This window comes from Epargyreus clarus, unplaced genomic scaffold, assembly GCF_041222505.1.
Source record: "Epargyreus clarus isolate Ecla_fem2 unplaced genomic scaffold, WU_Ecla_fem_2.2 ptg000018l, whole genome shotgun sequence".
NCBI lineage: Eukaryota > Metazoa > Arthropoda > Insecta > Lepidoptera > Hesperiidae > Epargyreus > Epargyreus clarus.
Genome location: NW_027332226.1, coordinates 5920888 through 5937065, shown reverse-complemented (window position 1 = coordinate 5937065; position 16178 = coordinate 5920888). Strand labels below are relative to the sequence as shown.

Here is a 16178-nt window from a genome sequence, read left to right as displayed (position 1 = left end):
GATAAATTGTAGGTACCACATCCATACATTTTAACTTAACGCGCGATTCAAACAAAATGCGCCGCTTTTTAAACGTTTTTTTTTGTTTCATCCGCTCGACTCAAGCCGCGCCGCATGCCGCACCGCCCGCCACGTCGCTCGCAGCTTTGGCCAGCTTCATACATTGTCATACATTTGTTTTCGCCATAGAAGAGAAAAATAAACACACTTGTTTTTTCTGTTCCATGGTTTTCGCCGCTTGACGCTCACCGCGTCGCTCGCCGCCCTGCTCGCCGCGCCGCTGTTGGCTGTGGCCAGGCGGTAACACCTCTATCATTTTAGTATGTATGTAATGTAGAAAATCTTTGTCTTTTATACTAATAATTCGGACGAATAACTTTAAAGTTGTCACGATAAATGACAAACAAACTCGTGGTCTCATTGAGGAAAGGTGATGTAGGTACAGGTCACATATTTCCTCACCCATTAAAAAACCTCCCCACCCACACCTTTATAAAACCGATAGAACATGTAAGGGTATAATTGTATAGTTCCCCCGGCGTAAATATTCTAAATTCTAACCGATCGGAGCCCCTTGGGTCATTCCGAGTTTTCGCACGAAGTACATATAGGTATATTTTGTGCTGAGTGGAAAACTGTGTTTTGTTAAAATTGACGACACGCGTGGCGGAGGGGTCACCATACGGGTCTGACGCGCAGAGGGTTCCGGTATGTCCGGTATGGTTTGTACAAACGTAAATTGCGTTATAAAACCCGATAAATGAACCCTGAACCCCCTGCGTGTCCGACCATTACGATATGGATTACCGAGCCCGATCCGCCAGACGGGTCATTCGTGATAATGATTTAAAATAATTGGAATATGCAAATACGCGATATAATCTACAGTCTAACAGAAATCTCATCAAATCCTTATTTCAAATCTTCTCGATTTAGTATTTCGTAGTGTCAAATTGCGGCAAATAGATATTAGCGTACAATGTCAATGTACGCCCTCTAGTGGAACCAAATGAAATAAATTATTCACCATACACATGATTATTTATATTATGTGGTGTCCAAATATAATAAAAAGTAACCTAATTGTGATTATACAAGTACTCGTAATATATTAAGACATTTTGTAAGTATATTTTTGAATAATATATGGCAATGGTAAGCAATTTACGCTTTACAACGCCAAGAAATGGTTAATTTTTAAGGTTAGATGTTGGGTTTGTTTCTAATGTAGGTACACTATAACCAAAATGTATTATTTCGTAATATAACAGAAAGTATTTATTTAAGAGCAATAATTTACTATGTCTATATGAAATTATTTTGTCGTTAAACAATATAATAGTTAATGTTGCTAAAAAACAATATAATTTTTTGACAGACATGAATGTATATAATGATTCATGACATTTCATGACATGTAGATAGACAATTAGACATGTTGAATGACAGCGCGAAGTAGGGATGGCCGTCTGCGAATCGAAGAATCGATCTTTTGGGCCAAAAAATCAATTCGGTTTTCGAAGTTCATTGAATATTAACAAATGTGATATAGACATTTTTTGCTGACGGATACGTCAGAAAATATATATTTAAGTGATTGTTTGGTACTGGTGACCTTCTTGAAGTTAAAATTTCATTACGGGCGTTGTGCACTTTTTGTGATGGGTAAAAAATGTTAAACTTCCGTAAAACGTAAACGGCCTGATCGTAAGACGGCAAAACAAACTGCAAAAGCAGGATGGACACACTTCCATACAAAATGACTTTTTGTGCAGATACTAGCGTCACGTAACGAGTCGCCCCGGAAGCTTCAAATTAAAATGGCGACGGATCGACAGTTATCTGTCAAAATGATGTGTTTGTTGTCAAATGTCCGCAATTTCGTTAATCGTTTCCAATTTCAAAAGTTGTTTTTGCACTTCAGACACACCCCGTTTTGACAACTGTACAAATTTAATACCTCCCACGTAAGTTGTATCTTTAACATCGACTGTAAAGAAGCGCGATTCAAAGATTCACATTGTCACAAATTTTTGCATCTTTCTGAAATTTTGTTAAGTATGTAAATGTAGTTTTGCTTTTGTATAAAAATTGGGAAAGACAAAAGTATAACGTAAATGTGAATCTTTGGAACACAGTCATTTACAGTTCGTGTTTGAAAGATACAACTTATAATGTACCTAATTTTAATATACATAATGAATAACGAATATATAATAGGTATCTATAGGTATGTATGTAAAACCCATGAGTAGTTCTGGGGCAGGCCATTAGGGGCGCTTTACCTATGACAAAAATTACGTAGAGTTGACTCTCTATACCCTATATATGCAAAAGTCAAGATGTCATCCGGTATCAACATAGAAAAACTAAATACTATGTCAATGGGTGTCAGTTTTATTATTTATTGAAGTGAAAACGTCTTTTGCGGCATTGTGCACTGTTTTATTGAATTTTATTATTCAGGTTAGGTTTCGAAAGTTTTTACTTCTGCTGGCACTCCCGGAGTGCAACTAGTTTTTTTCACTAGCTTCACAGCTGAATAGAGCTTTTGGAGAAGCTTCTTTCTGCCTCTGTCTGATTCTTTAGGCCTCGATTTTTTTGTGAATCGATTAATGACACTTCCATTTGAATCGATTCAAGAAACACGTAACAAGAACTAGGTAACACTGGTAACAGACTAAAACAATAGTATTACTATTATCACCACAGATTATAAAGACATGTTAATGTACAATGTCTAAATTCGATTAAAAATCGATTATACGGTGTAAAACATAGATTTAAAAGTTACGAAAAAATTATTTTTAGAGATTTTGCGTCATTTTAGCCAGTCCGCTAGTGTTGCAAGATACGATGTCATTATATAATTATTTTAAAAATTAACGTTACGTTTTTTTAATTAAAATATAATACATTATTTTTTATGACTTACGATAGAAATAATTGTTAAATATGACAACAATTTGTTCTGTTTAATTCATTTATTAAACGGTATTTACTTGTTTGTTTTACCATTGCAAGTATAAAAAACTGCCCGGAACTTTTTAACTCGTAACTCGGATATAAATCGGATTTGAATTGAATCGGAATTCAATGTTTAATTTTATAACTCGATTTATTTTCTATTTACAGACATAAAACGTGTCAGACTCAGGCAGTGACGAACAAAACCATATTTTTTCTATACAATTTATTCTATAATAAATCTTCTATACTTTGTAGCAGTATAGAAGATTTATTATAGAGTATTATAGAGTAGAGATTTTTTTATAAAATATAGGAGATACTATTTATTTGGTTTGTCTGGTACGGCAAATATGTGACACGCTCTACGTCTGTATTAGGGTTGTTGCGAATATCAGCATCAGCATCCGCATCCGCAACAAAAGATGCTGATATTTAATGCTGATATTGAAATTGTAACGTGTTCGTTAAAGGCGGGACCGAGCTTAAATCACGTGGAGTTTTAGCCAATCACAGAAGTTTATAAGCACAAGTTGTCATCAAACAATCATTCGATTGTATTGACAACGTAATTTGGTCAGACATCAACAACTTTCGATCATAGTTCAATCAATCAATAACAGAATTACGTATTCAATTCATAATGCCACATCCAGTGAAAAGTGCAATATGACCAAATATTTCGTTATTGAACAAAGATACGACACAGTGTAGTTTTTTGTAAAAAAAAAACAAATAAATGCCGACTTCTGTGTCACTGCAGAGTGGAGGGTAGCTGAAGTGGATGTTGGTTTGGTTCTGAAGTCGGTGCTAAATATATTTCGTTAGATAACGGCGTAAACAGCGTGTTCAATATGAGCGCCGGCTTCGGAGATATGTGCTGAGCCAAAATTTGTTTCAGTTGATTTTTGCTTTGTAGTGACATGGAATTCGATTGTATTTTTTAATTTATTTTTTTTCACCTTTTTTAGTGATGACATACTAAAAATCTTACAAATGCACTAGTCGCCCTTACGATTTTTGAAAGTTCCCCTCGATTTCTCTGGTCTGCCAATCATCAGACCCTTAATTTCTTATAATGGAACTACTTTGGAAATATCTTTTTTTCCAACAAAATAAAAATCATCCAGTTCGGTTCATAAACGACGAAGTTATCCGCGAACAAACATAAAAAATACATATATACGGTAGAATTGAGAAACCGCCTCATTTTGTGAAGTTGGTTAAAAAAGACTATTCTCGTAAGGGACGTACAAATACCTCAGTATAAAATATATTTATATTTAGTATTTTTAAATATCAGCATCAGCATCAGCTGATATTAATCTGAAAAAATCAGCATCAGCATCCGCTGATCTAGTAAAAACCTGCATCAGCAACAACCCTGGTCTGTATATTATGTAAATAAATAAATCATGCGTAAAAAGGAACGATTTACACAATATCTATAAAAATAATTATATATACATATTATTACTTTAATTATTATGAAATGACATCCAAAATGTACAATTTAGCCATTTTTATGATTTTATTTAAATATTCAACCATATGTAATTTTACTCATTGACTTACCGTATCTTTTATTATTTACAATACTTGTATTATTATGAAGCGCCCACAAATAAATAATCATGTACCATAGATATGAATGTCTACTTGTTAACAAAAGTAATTATCTCAAATCAAATATCGTTATTACATACGTTATTTAGAGTTAGTAAGCCTAAATTGTTCTTATTAAGATCATAACGATCACGTGTTTAGCCCAATACACACAATGTGCGTTAAGACGGCTGGTTTCGTTGAATTATATATGCACTTTAGTATTGAAGATGCCTTAATAGGTTAAATGCCTCATTTAGGAGACACACGATAAAATTGTGTTTTTAAAAACATTCTGTTAAAAATATCTACTTTAAATATATTTAAGCAAAAATTAAGTACAGTGAACTTTTCATAGAGTTTAGAATTATTGTAAGCATTATTTATTATTTATTTCTAATACAACATTCTCTTTAGTGACACAATAATTGCTTCATTGATCGTAACTTTATTTATTGTATATGATAGACCTGTTCATCATCAACCCATTATTGTCCCATTGCTAGGCACAGATCTCCTCTCAGAATGAGAAGGATTAGGCCATAGTCCACCGCGCTGGCCAAGTGCGTATTGAGATTTATTTTTTATAAATCTCTCAGGTATACAGGTTACTCACGATGTTTTCCTTCACCGTTTTAGGAAGTGATAATTAATTTTTAAATACACACATAATTAGAAAAATCAGAGGTGCGTGCCTGGGATTTAAACCTCGATGAGAGGCCGAGTTTAACGACTAGGCGATCACCGCCTATCAATCGATAGATCTGTTATACCTTATTTTCTACGGTTCTAACAAAAACATAGTGATTATACATTTATGTGTTAAAAATTGACCTATCCAACCATCTTAACACATATGTTTGTATTCGTTTTGTATCTTGTAAGTATCTTGTGACTACTACCAGCTATGACGATATTCTCAGATACATATGTATATTGCACGACGCCGTGAAATTCATTCATTACCGGTTTATCTGAGTTAAAGGTTACTTCACTGATTTGTTACAGACATACATACATTACAGTAAATTTATCAAGTTGTTGTTTTATGAAGTAAGATATTCATTCTGAAAAGGTTTTTTTGGAGAATTATTGAAAACTAGTTAGTTTATTTTGTTTCTTATCCGATATTATTTAGGTAAGTAGTAAACTTGTGATATACCTAAGTTATCATTACCATACCAGATTGAACTTTGAGAATAATACAGTAGGTAATTGTTTGTATTTTATATATTACATGTATAACTTTGATTTTACTTTTTGGAATCATAATAAAAATATGCAAGACTTTCATAAGCAACAACTTTATAGGAAATATTTTTTTCTTTACACTATTTTAAAAACAACCAAGTTGTTATAGGTACAATATGCTACAACATATGTACACATGCTACTTGTTCTTAATTTTTAGTATTTTTTTTTATTTATTTAGGTATCTATGAATAATCACTTCTTTTTTGCTTGACCCAAATTATAGATTCCTTTGATAAAACTATTAGGTACTTTATATGGGTGAACGCAATTTATATAAGTTTATTAAATTCACATCTTCGTGTCAATTACTCGTAGTATCTTCTTACTGTCTTTTACATTCACTTATTAAAAAACACACACACACAGAAAAAAAAACTTTGTCTATCGTAACTTAACCATACAGAAACAAGATAATAGTAGATCATTTTAGTAGTAAATCTGTCACTTTAGATGTTATCATAAGTTCTTGATATATTAGGTATCATCCTGTTTTTATCACTAATCTAACGAATGATTTCACTTTAGTGCCTACATATAATTTCATCATCTTACATAGGTATAATACACATATATATAGGTATCTCAAGTTGTATAATGTTATTAGGTATACGTACGTTTTAAATCTCCTTGTTTCTCTTTTTACCCGACTGCCAAGGAAGGGTTATGTTTTTCGCGCGTATCTTGTATGTTGAATGAAACGGAATATAAACGGCTGGATGAATTTCGTCAGTTAAGGTGTCATTATATACGTCTCAATGACTCGAGTGTCCTTAGATAGGTGTAAGAAAAAAATAAATAAAATGGCAGATTCTTGGTGCGAAATAGTAACACATTTAAAAAAATAACTAACCGAACCTATCGAATAGGGTATCATATGAAAGGAAATTAAACGGAGATTATAAAAACATATTTGTATATATATAAAACAGCAAGGTGACTGACTGACTAACTAAATGACTTTCTCATTTTTTAGAAATCAAAGTGCAGCCAAAACCGCTCAACTTAGAGTGCTGAAATTTTTCACAAAGATTTGCTATATAGCGTAAATAAGTACTAAGAAAGGCCTTTTCGAAATTCTACCCCTAAGAGGGTAAAATAGGGGAAAACAGTTTTTTGAAATCCTTTAATCTTGAAGCAACTGCTACAAAATTTAGTATTTGGCTTTCTGGATAGGAACAAGGACACACCTATTTACCCCCATCCGAAAAATTAACCCCGTAGAGGGTAAAATAAGGGTTAAAAGTTCATTTAAACAATCGTCAATTTTGAAGCAAACACTATGAAATTTTGTATTTGGTTTGTTGGATAAAAATAATGAAATTCTACCCATTACGAGGTAAAATAATGACCAGAACTTTGAATTACTAAAGTTATATATTTTATGGAGCGTAAATGGTGGATTGTTTTTGCGAAACACGTTTTAAAAATATAATATATACATATATATAACTCATCGAGATGACTGTCTGACTAAATGAGTAGTGTTGCTGTGATAAAGATCAACGCAAAGGGAAACCGCTGAACTTTAGAGTGCTGGAATTTTACCCATAGGTTCTTTATATAGCGTAAATGAGCACTACGAGGATAAAATAGGATAATATTGTTTGAACGTCTTTTGATTTTGAAACAGATACCTACTATGAAACTTTGTATGCATTTGGCTTTCTGGATAAAAATAATAAAACGCCTATTTCACCGTTTATGGAAATTCTACTTCAGCTTTTATAGTGTATGCTTTTTTAGTGTAGTCGGGTATTTGATTTTTTAATTAATTACTTGTTACTTATCTCGTTTAAAAAAAAGAAAATATGCGAAATGAACTATACCTAGTAGTAGTTCATGTTTTTGACGAAACAGAAAATCTACAATTTCTTAATTAAGTTGCGATAATTAATGTTTAATATTGTTGAATATGTTGATATAAATATATATTTAACTTTATTTTTGTGACGTAAATTTACATACTTAATAATGCAATGTTAATATATGCAAGGTAAAAATAACATTTTATTCAAAATGTCCTATCTGTATATAAAACTGGCTGTATTCACAAAACTGTTAATGATTTATGGAGGTATTTTTTTTTTTTTTTTTTTATAATATCAGAGTAGCAGACGAGCTTGCAGTCCACCTGATGGTAAGTGGCTACTGCCGCCCATGGACATTTGTAATCAATCCCAGATAGGATTTGATATTCCTACCTGAGGTCGGCCACAGATGCGCCGCTACCCCTGAGGACTAAGATGGAACGCCTCGGAAAAGTCTGTCTCCCTTACCACACCCTTCAAACCGGAACACAGCAGCGCCTAACACTGCTGTTATTAGGTAGAAATAGGTGTGGCGGTGGTGCCGCCGGAGTCGAACCACAAAGGGTTCTACCACCTTCAAGGGGTATAGGCGTTCAGTAAAAATCCTGTGGTAGAAATACTTAAATAAAATTAATTAGTGATGTGTAGTGGTCACATTTGATCAGCTAAAACAAACACACAACATAATTATAATGACACTGTATTGTCATTCAAAAGTGCCATCTGATATTCATCGAATATTGTGATCGATATTAATCGCATTCTGATGCAGGATCTTTTTTTTTAAGTTGCGATATAGGTAAATTACTATTTATAGGTTGTTTAAAATAATAGACCTGAAAAGTATTCTATGGTGGAAAACATGTCGTGCCTAAGTTACTCGTAGATAATGTAGCTTTCGAATGGTGAAAGAATTTTTAAAATCGGTCCAGTAGTTTTTGAGCCTATTCATTACAACCAAGCAAACAAACAAAGTTTTCCTATTTATAATATTAGTGTAGAAAACAAGAACGTTTTTAACAATTTTTTATCTAATTTCAGAAAAAAATATTTCGTTACATATCTACAGTAAGACATGGAAAATAATACAGGTAAAAATACTTTTTTTTAAATCGTACGTACATAACGTACGATTTTATCGTTATAATCATATCGTACCTAATGATATGTGTACTTTAATGTATTTTAAATTAAATCGGTAACTAACTTATTATGAGTTGTTCATGTCATGATGTTTTATCTGTATGTTTGTATTAAATAATTAAAACTTTTATGTTTTATAGGTGTTCGAGTGTACGAATTTGTAGGTAATAATGTTTAACAAAACAATATAAATATTTTATAACTACCTATTACTTATATATTTAATAGCACGTTTCGCAATATTAAATTTTGTTTGCATGCAGGCAAAGCTATATGCACGTACTTAGTCTTAAAATCGATTATAGGCGAATATTACAGCTAACAGGTGTAAAATCTAACAGCTATAACTAATCCTAATTCTTAATAATATTACTAGTACTAATGCCTCATATGACTTTCGTCTGTTTGTTTTGCACGCTCGGCTTAATTGTGGCTTAACTAATCAATCTCATCATCTGTGGGGTCCAAATACATAAGTACAGTATAAATTGGATTATAAAAAAAATGGCAAAGATCACACTTATTGTCCATCATAATTCTTGTCTTTTCAAACCTCATTTCTCTTACATGCATAGTAATTATGGAACCAAATTTTAAGGTCCTATTCCTATGACAATTTTCGACCGTTATTGCATAACGGTAATGCAATATTATGAAATTCATGAGTCATCGTTTAACGCAATATTTTGGTTCAATGGTATTTTATTAACGTAGATACTAAGTAGTAGTTTGCAAATTCATTAACATGGTGCCCAGTGATATTAGGCATTACATCTATGATGGTGCCTATACTTATTTAAAATATCTAAGTAATATTTAAGGAGACGTATCTATTGTTAAAGGGGCATCGTTGGCTGTTAAGTTCTACAATATATACATAGGTACTTATTTGTATGATACAAAAACCGGATACATAAATGTATTGCTTAAATAAATATGGGCCCATGAACTCAACATCTTGACATACTACTCGATTAGCCACCACGCATTTAAGGGATTGTTTATTAATATTTATATTTCTTATTAAGATTCGTAAGGGACACTAAAATCTGTCATTTTGTATAATATGTATTTTGACCTCAACATGCCTTGAACATTTACTAATACAATCACGTATTGATAGTCACATGACCGCAATCTCTAAAAGTCAATGTTATAGATATAAGTAAGATATCATATCTATAACAACTTAAACTAGAACAGCGCGGTGAATTATAGGTAATACAAGTATACACTTTTTTACAATCTGAAACTCTTTATTTAAATTAAATATGCTTATTAGAAATGAATCACTTATGTGTTTAACGGTTGAACAAAAATCCTGAACATATGTCCGAAACTTCTTAAAATAATTAAGTCTGTGAAGTCTACTTATTAACACATCAAATCATCAGATCCATGCCCAGCAGTGACACAATAATGGCTTCTGGAAAAAGATCCCTTTTGATGTTTGATTTAAGACTCCCCGATTTCGGGACAATCAAATAATGAATTTCTTATTGGACTTTTTAGTTTTGCTATTTAAGCTTTTAATTTATATGTATCCAACCATTGGTAGATAATGCTTTTTTCGATTAAGTAATTCATGGCAAAGAAATAATGTATTGATTATATTACTAACGTTAATTTACCACTAGCACTAAAAATATTGTTTATTTGAATTTAATTCTAGTTAAAAACTATACTTGTTTATACCTATCTACTAAAAGGCTAAAATATTTTGATTACGGCTTTTATTTATTTTTATTTTTTCCTTTTTTTTTATTAATAATAATTGCCTTCATAAAGTTACGGTATGAATTCTAGGAATGCTATGGACTTTATATTACTAATTATACTTTTATTTTATCTTCAGATGACAATCGCGATGATCAAAACGAACCGCTTCCGTAAGTTAGTTCTCCAGCCATTATCAATTTAGTTACAAACATTTTTAATTATGGAAACAGTCAATTAACATTAGTAGGTATATTTATCGCCAAACTGCTAGTCCGCTCTGAAGTTGTTGCGAACAGGTGTAGTCATACAATTTGCTATGGCGACGCGATTCATTTCTATATTCAGAGCGGACTAACAGTTTTACGAGGACTATACTTGTTAGTCCAAATTACATTATAATGTCACTGTACCTAATAGATATTGCCACAGCAGGTAAAACCACAAAAACACTACTGTATATTACCCCATGCAAATGCAAACCCTGTGCGTATATGGGTACCAGGCGTGAATATATTCATACAACCTACTTATACAAATATGTATATATACACATTTTTATATCTTTTAATCATGATAAACATTAAGATTGTTTGAATTACCTATATGGAGAGTAAATAGGTAAGTTAACGAGTATTTTTACCATACTCATGCCACTTATAAACATTTAAATAATTCTAACCAAATACTGCATATAGATGCAATAAAATTGTGCACTAGTCAACTTATTCACGCTGGGTACGGATATAATGTATTAGTGTTTTTGCAGTCAAAATGCATTTTTCTCTAAGACCTAGGTGATATCTACAAAAAAGAAAACATTTTTGCTGTAAATTGGTAGGCAGTGACCTCAATAAATCTCAGTCTTGGAGGTGGTCCATATACCTTACTAGAAAATCCCTTATCAATTAAAGCACGTCCATAATAAGATTTAATTGGAGCTATAATAATTGTTTAAGTAAAATTCTAATCCTAGAGTAACTAATGAACCCGCTAAACGACGTGGTTTATTAAAAAATGGTAACATAAGCTCTCAGTTCCGGTCCACATGGATTACTTGCATTGATTTACAAAGAGAAAGTAAACAACTATAAGTACCTACTACAAATATTTATATTTTTAGATGGTGGCACAAATTTTGTCTCCGATGTCACCAACCGGATCCAACGCCGTCTTGGCAGCCTTCATGGTGGTCCAAATTCTTCCCCTTCCCTATCTTCTCTACGTTCAGGCAATCGGCACAGCAGATTTGTATTATTGCATTCTGTAAGTACTAAACATTTCTAGGATAGATGATAAATATACTAATATTTGTATAATTTAAGTTGCTAACCTAAGCTTATAATTCAAAATTCATAGAAAGTACTTACCTATATTTCTATGAATTTTGGTTTCTCTCAAGTACAAATTTAAAATCCAAGCCCATCTCTTAATTTACCGAATGTTGTACTTACGTTCTAAAACGTAACTTCGAAAAACATTGCGAGGTTACCGGACCCTTTTTTTGTTAACAAGAGGTAACCTTCAAAAGGTACCCGGTGCCGTGGGAGCGACACAGGTTATGTGGGATTCTTACCGCATTTAAACCCCTCCGGTGGCTGTCCTCGGCGTTGCTAAGAGGACTCCGGGATCTCCAACGAAACGCAACCGGAGTCATCTAAACCCTTCGTTGCCCCTTCGGGCTTCGCTCAGGTGAGCTTCAGGGCTTACCACACCGTGTAGTGTTTACGACGCTTTGCGCCTTCCCGGGTCGCTTGCTAGACGGTTCGATCTCCCACTCTTGCCGTCCGCAACCTCGGAGCCCCCATTTGCTCGCCTCTTACGGCAGGCAGGGGATACCGTAGCCCTATTCTGGTCCCGGAGGTTACCGGACCTACGTGGGTACTTAAACAATAATTAAGATTTTCCAAGTTAACAAATTAAATTTAACAATCGTTTTTTGTAATATACATACCTATTTTCAGTTCTCCTCACTTGGGGAATCCTTTACGTGGAAATTGGCGAGCCAATATCGTTACAAGGCGAACTGCTTAGCATGACTCTTTTGGTCATAGCTGCGTACTTAATTGGCTGGATATGGCTGAAGATAACAACACTGCCAGCACTGATAGGCATGTTGCTCACGGGAATCGCATTCCAAAATCTCCACTTGGTTCACATGACAGATACTTATCGGAAGTTAAATCAGGATTTGAGGTAAGACTCGTATATATTTTTTTCAATATTATTAATTTAACAATTATGAGTCTTGAATATCGTTACAGCTATTTGATATGAAATTTTCAGATACTCTTTATCGAGAACTACTCCTTAATTGTTCCAAAAAAGTCTTATATCAAAATATGTGCATGAGTATTTTTTTTTAATTACTAATGATTGAATAAATTTAAATAATGTCTTGTTTAAGGAAAGTGGCACTAGTTATTATATTAATGAGAGCAGGATTAGGCTTGGACGCAAGTGTGCTAAAGAAACATTATGCAGCTGTGCTGCAACTCGGTCTGATCCCTTGGCTGGTAGAATGCATATGTATTGCTGTGTTCACTCATTTCTTGTTATCTTTACCATGGATATGGGGTAAGTTATAATATAGGAAAATATTTTATAAAAGTCATTACCAAATCCTTTATTTAATTCATTAATATCCATAATACTTTCAAAAATTACTAAGGGCGAATAAGAGTGTCTCAGATGTTGTCACCGAATAAGAGGATATCCTAATAATTTCATTTCATGGAGATTTCTGTAGATCTTCTCCAGAAATTATAAACGCTTGACTTGACTTAAACGAAACATAAATTGGTTGCATCTGTTACTTGTACCATATGGAAACTTGACTATTAAACATTTAAAAAACATTAAGTACTATAACTATTCTGGTTTTACTACGATAGACATGTATGAATATGCGCTAGTAACTAATTGATACTGATTTTGATCTTATTACAGCATTCTTATTAGGTTCCATGATAGCATCCGTGTCTCCCGCCGTGGTAGTCCCTTGCCTGTTCAGGTTACGTGACGCGGGCTATGGTGTGTCAAAAGGCATACCTACCATAGTACTGGCCGCTGCTGCTATCGACGATTCGATAAGCGTTGCTATATTCGCTATTATATTAAACGCTATGTTTTCGTCTGGATCCCCAACGTTTAATATTATTAAGGTTTGATTGATCTTCTTTACTTTTAATAAATCTAATTGTAAGTAGACGAACCTGTAAGTTTTTTTTTTTTATTTTAATAAAACAAAAAATAAACATTACTACTAACGTAAGAAGTAATTTTTCCAAAAAAGTATATTTCATTATTATCACTAAGTACATTTTCTGTAACAAAATTTGAAGCAAACAAACAAAAATTCGCAAAAGCAGCTATTTTGTTGCTTGTGCTCGTCCAATACTTTGTAATATGAATTTCTTATTTTAAAATTTCAATATTTTTCTACATTTTAGGGGCCTTTATCAATAGTTGCTGGAATAGTTCTCGGATCTTCGTGGGGGGCATTGGTTTCTGTGATTCCTGAAAAGGGAGACATATACGTTGTCCCACTGAGATTTCTCGCTTTATTCTTAGGCGGTCTTTTTTCACTTTTTATTTCAAGTTTCATAGGGTGGAGTGGAGCTGGTAAGTACTGACCTTAAAGTTAAATAAAATTATTATTTTCATGTTATTGCACATCGTGATATTATTAATAATCATAAAATAATACATAAGATTTAACTTTAATCGAAATAACTAATGAACTTACGATTAAGTATTCATCCATATAACTTACTTACTATTTTTATAAATAATTAATTATTAGTTACAGAAGTAAATTATTACTCTTTCTATAGTGACTACTCTCCTTATTAATCTATCCAAGAGATCTATCTTATTATTATTTTATTTCACAGGTCCTCTAGCAATAGTTTCTTCTGGATTTGTAGCCGCCTTTTATTGGGATAAACAAGGTTGGCCCATCAATAGAAATCCAGTCAGTAATCTCTTTAGAATATTGTGGATATTTTTCGAGCCTATTCTCTTCGCTTTTACTGGTGCTCAAATAACGGTAAAATATATTTCCTTATACCATTGTCTCTACTATTTTTCTTTTATATCTAGTTGTTTTTAATTGTTCAATATATATGTATTTTAAATTATATCTCTTATTTCAGATTACTGCCTTAGATCCTGAAGTTATAAAAATGGGAGCAATTTGTTTGGTTTCGTGCTTAGTGCTTAGAGTGATCGCAACGTATGCAATAAGTTTTGGTTGCGGACTTAACAGCAAAGAGAAACTCTTCATCGGACTGACTTGGATGGCAAAAGCTACAGTACAGGTACTGGATATGTCTCCCAAAGCTTAACAAAAGCAGTATTAGTCATACTGCGCTTATTAAGCTTTAACAAGAGCAAATTCAACATAATTATTATTGCTTGAGAAAAATATGAATTCGCATTTTTTCATTTTATTTGCTGATGGCATTATTATATCTCATTATTATAGCTCATTAATAGCTACCAAATAAAAAAGAACAAAATCGAGTTACAAGCAAAAGAGAAAAAAGATTTAAATAGTTTTACTTCAGGTCTTAAGTAGGTACACTATTTGTTTTAGGCAGCGTTAGGTCCAGCAGCATTAGATTTGATTAACAGTGGGCAAACAGCTGGCTACCCCGTTCAAGACGAAACTTACTATTCAAAAGCAATCCTAGCCGTTAGTGTGTTGAGCGTTATTTTATCAGCTCCTATTGGTGCTATCTGTATCGCTCTCACTGGACCCAGGCTTTTAAGTCGTAATGGTAAGTGTTTTGGTATATTTTTTAAAGTACAGTAGGTGCAATTGGCTTACATTTATTCTTTATTAAAAATAAAATTATTTTTGTTAACTTTTTTTTAAAAGAAGTTTATAACTTTTAAATACACACACGCACTTTATTTTCATTAATTTCAGATGGCCCTAAAAAGGTCTCGGTAGAAAATCCACCAGAAAATCCTGCGACTGTACAGCATTTATAACGAAGTTCAAGTAAACTTCGCTAATTAAGTAATTTACTTAAGTACTTAGTCAAAATCTACTCTAACAGCACTTAGCCTGCTGGTCTCGAATATTTACCTAAACTTCTACAAAATGGTGTTCAAAATATTTAATATAGGTACTTAAACGGGTACTTAAGAATTAATTACGAAGTTATTCCTACCTATATTCATAATTTTAGATAATAGTAGATATTTTATTACAATTACCTCAAATTAAAAAAGTATGTACTTACTCAGGTACTTACTGGCTTTATTAACTCTATTTATAATTTTATAAGTTAAAAGAAGCTACTTATTTATTACGTCATAATATACAAATTAATTGACTTAATATAAATATTGAAACAAAAGGTATTATTATTACTATTCCTAAAGAGAAGGAACAAAATATTGGTACCAGATATGTCATAGCTGATTACCTCTTTTTTTTATAATATAGGAGTAGCAGACGAGCATGCAGTCCACCTGATAGTAAGTGGCTACTGCCGCCCATGGACATCTGTAATACACCCCAGATAGGATTAGATATTCCTACCTGAGGTCGGCCACAGATGCGCCGCTAACCCTGAGGACTAAGCTGGAACGCCTCGGAAAAGTCTGTCTCCCTTACCACACCCTTCAAACCGGAACACAGCAGCGCCTAACACTGCTGTTATTAGGTAG

The 16178-nt window shown here is 32.9% G+C and overlaps 1 protein-coding gene across 5 annotated transcripts; it reads left to right on the top strand.

Moving 5' to 3' along the window:
- The first annotated feature begins 1008 nt into the window (after window positions 1-1008).
- Window positions 1009-15937, top strand: LOC140749869 (sodium/hydrogen exchanger 9B2). 5 transcript variants are annotated; one of them, XM_073083098.1, is made up of 13 exons: window positions 1009-1123; window positions 8676-8725; window positions 8918-8941; window positions 10633-10666; window positions 11617-11759; window positions 12458-12689; window positions 12901-13070; window positions 13443-13657; window positions 13946-14117; window positions 14390-14544; window positions 14651-14815; window positions 15094-15277; window positions 15430-15937. In XM_073083098.1, exons 2-13 carry the CDS (start codon window positions 8710-8712, stop codon window positions 15492-15494), a joined length of 1575 nt encoding a protein of 524 aa, XP_072939199.1. In that variant the 5' UTR covers window positions 1009-1123; window positions 8676-8709; the 3' UTR covers window positions 15495-15937. The 5 variants fall into 5 exon arrangements, with proteins under 5 accessions (XP_072939199.1, XP_072939201.1, XP_072939200.1 ...); XM_073083099.1 differs by lacking the exon at window positions 1009-1123 and adding an exon at window positions 5554-5710; XM_073083100.1 differs by lacking the exon at window positions 8918-8941 and having other exon boundaries at window positions 1010-1123.
- Window positions 15938-16178: the final 241 nt, after the last annotated feature.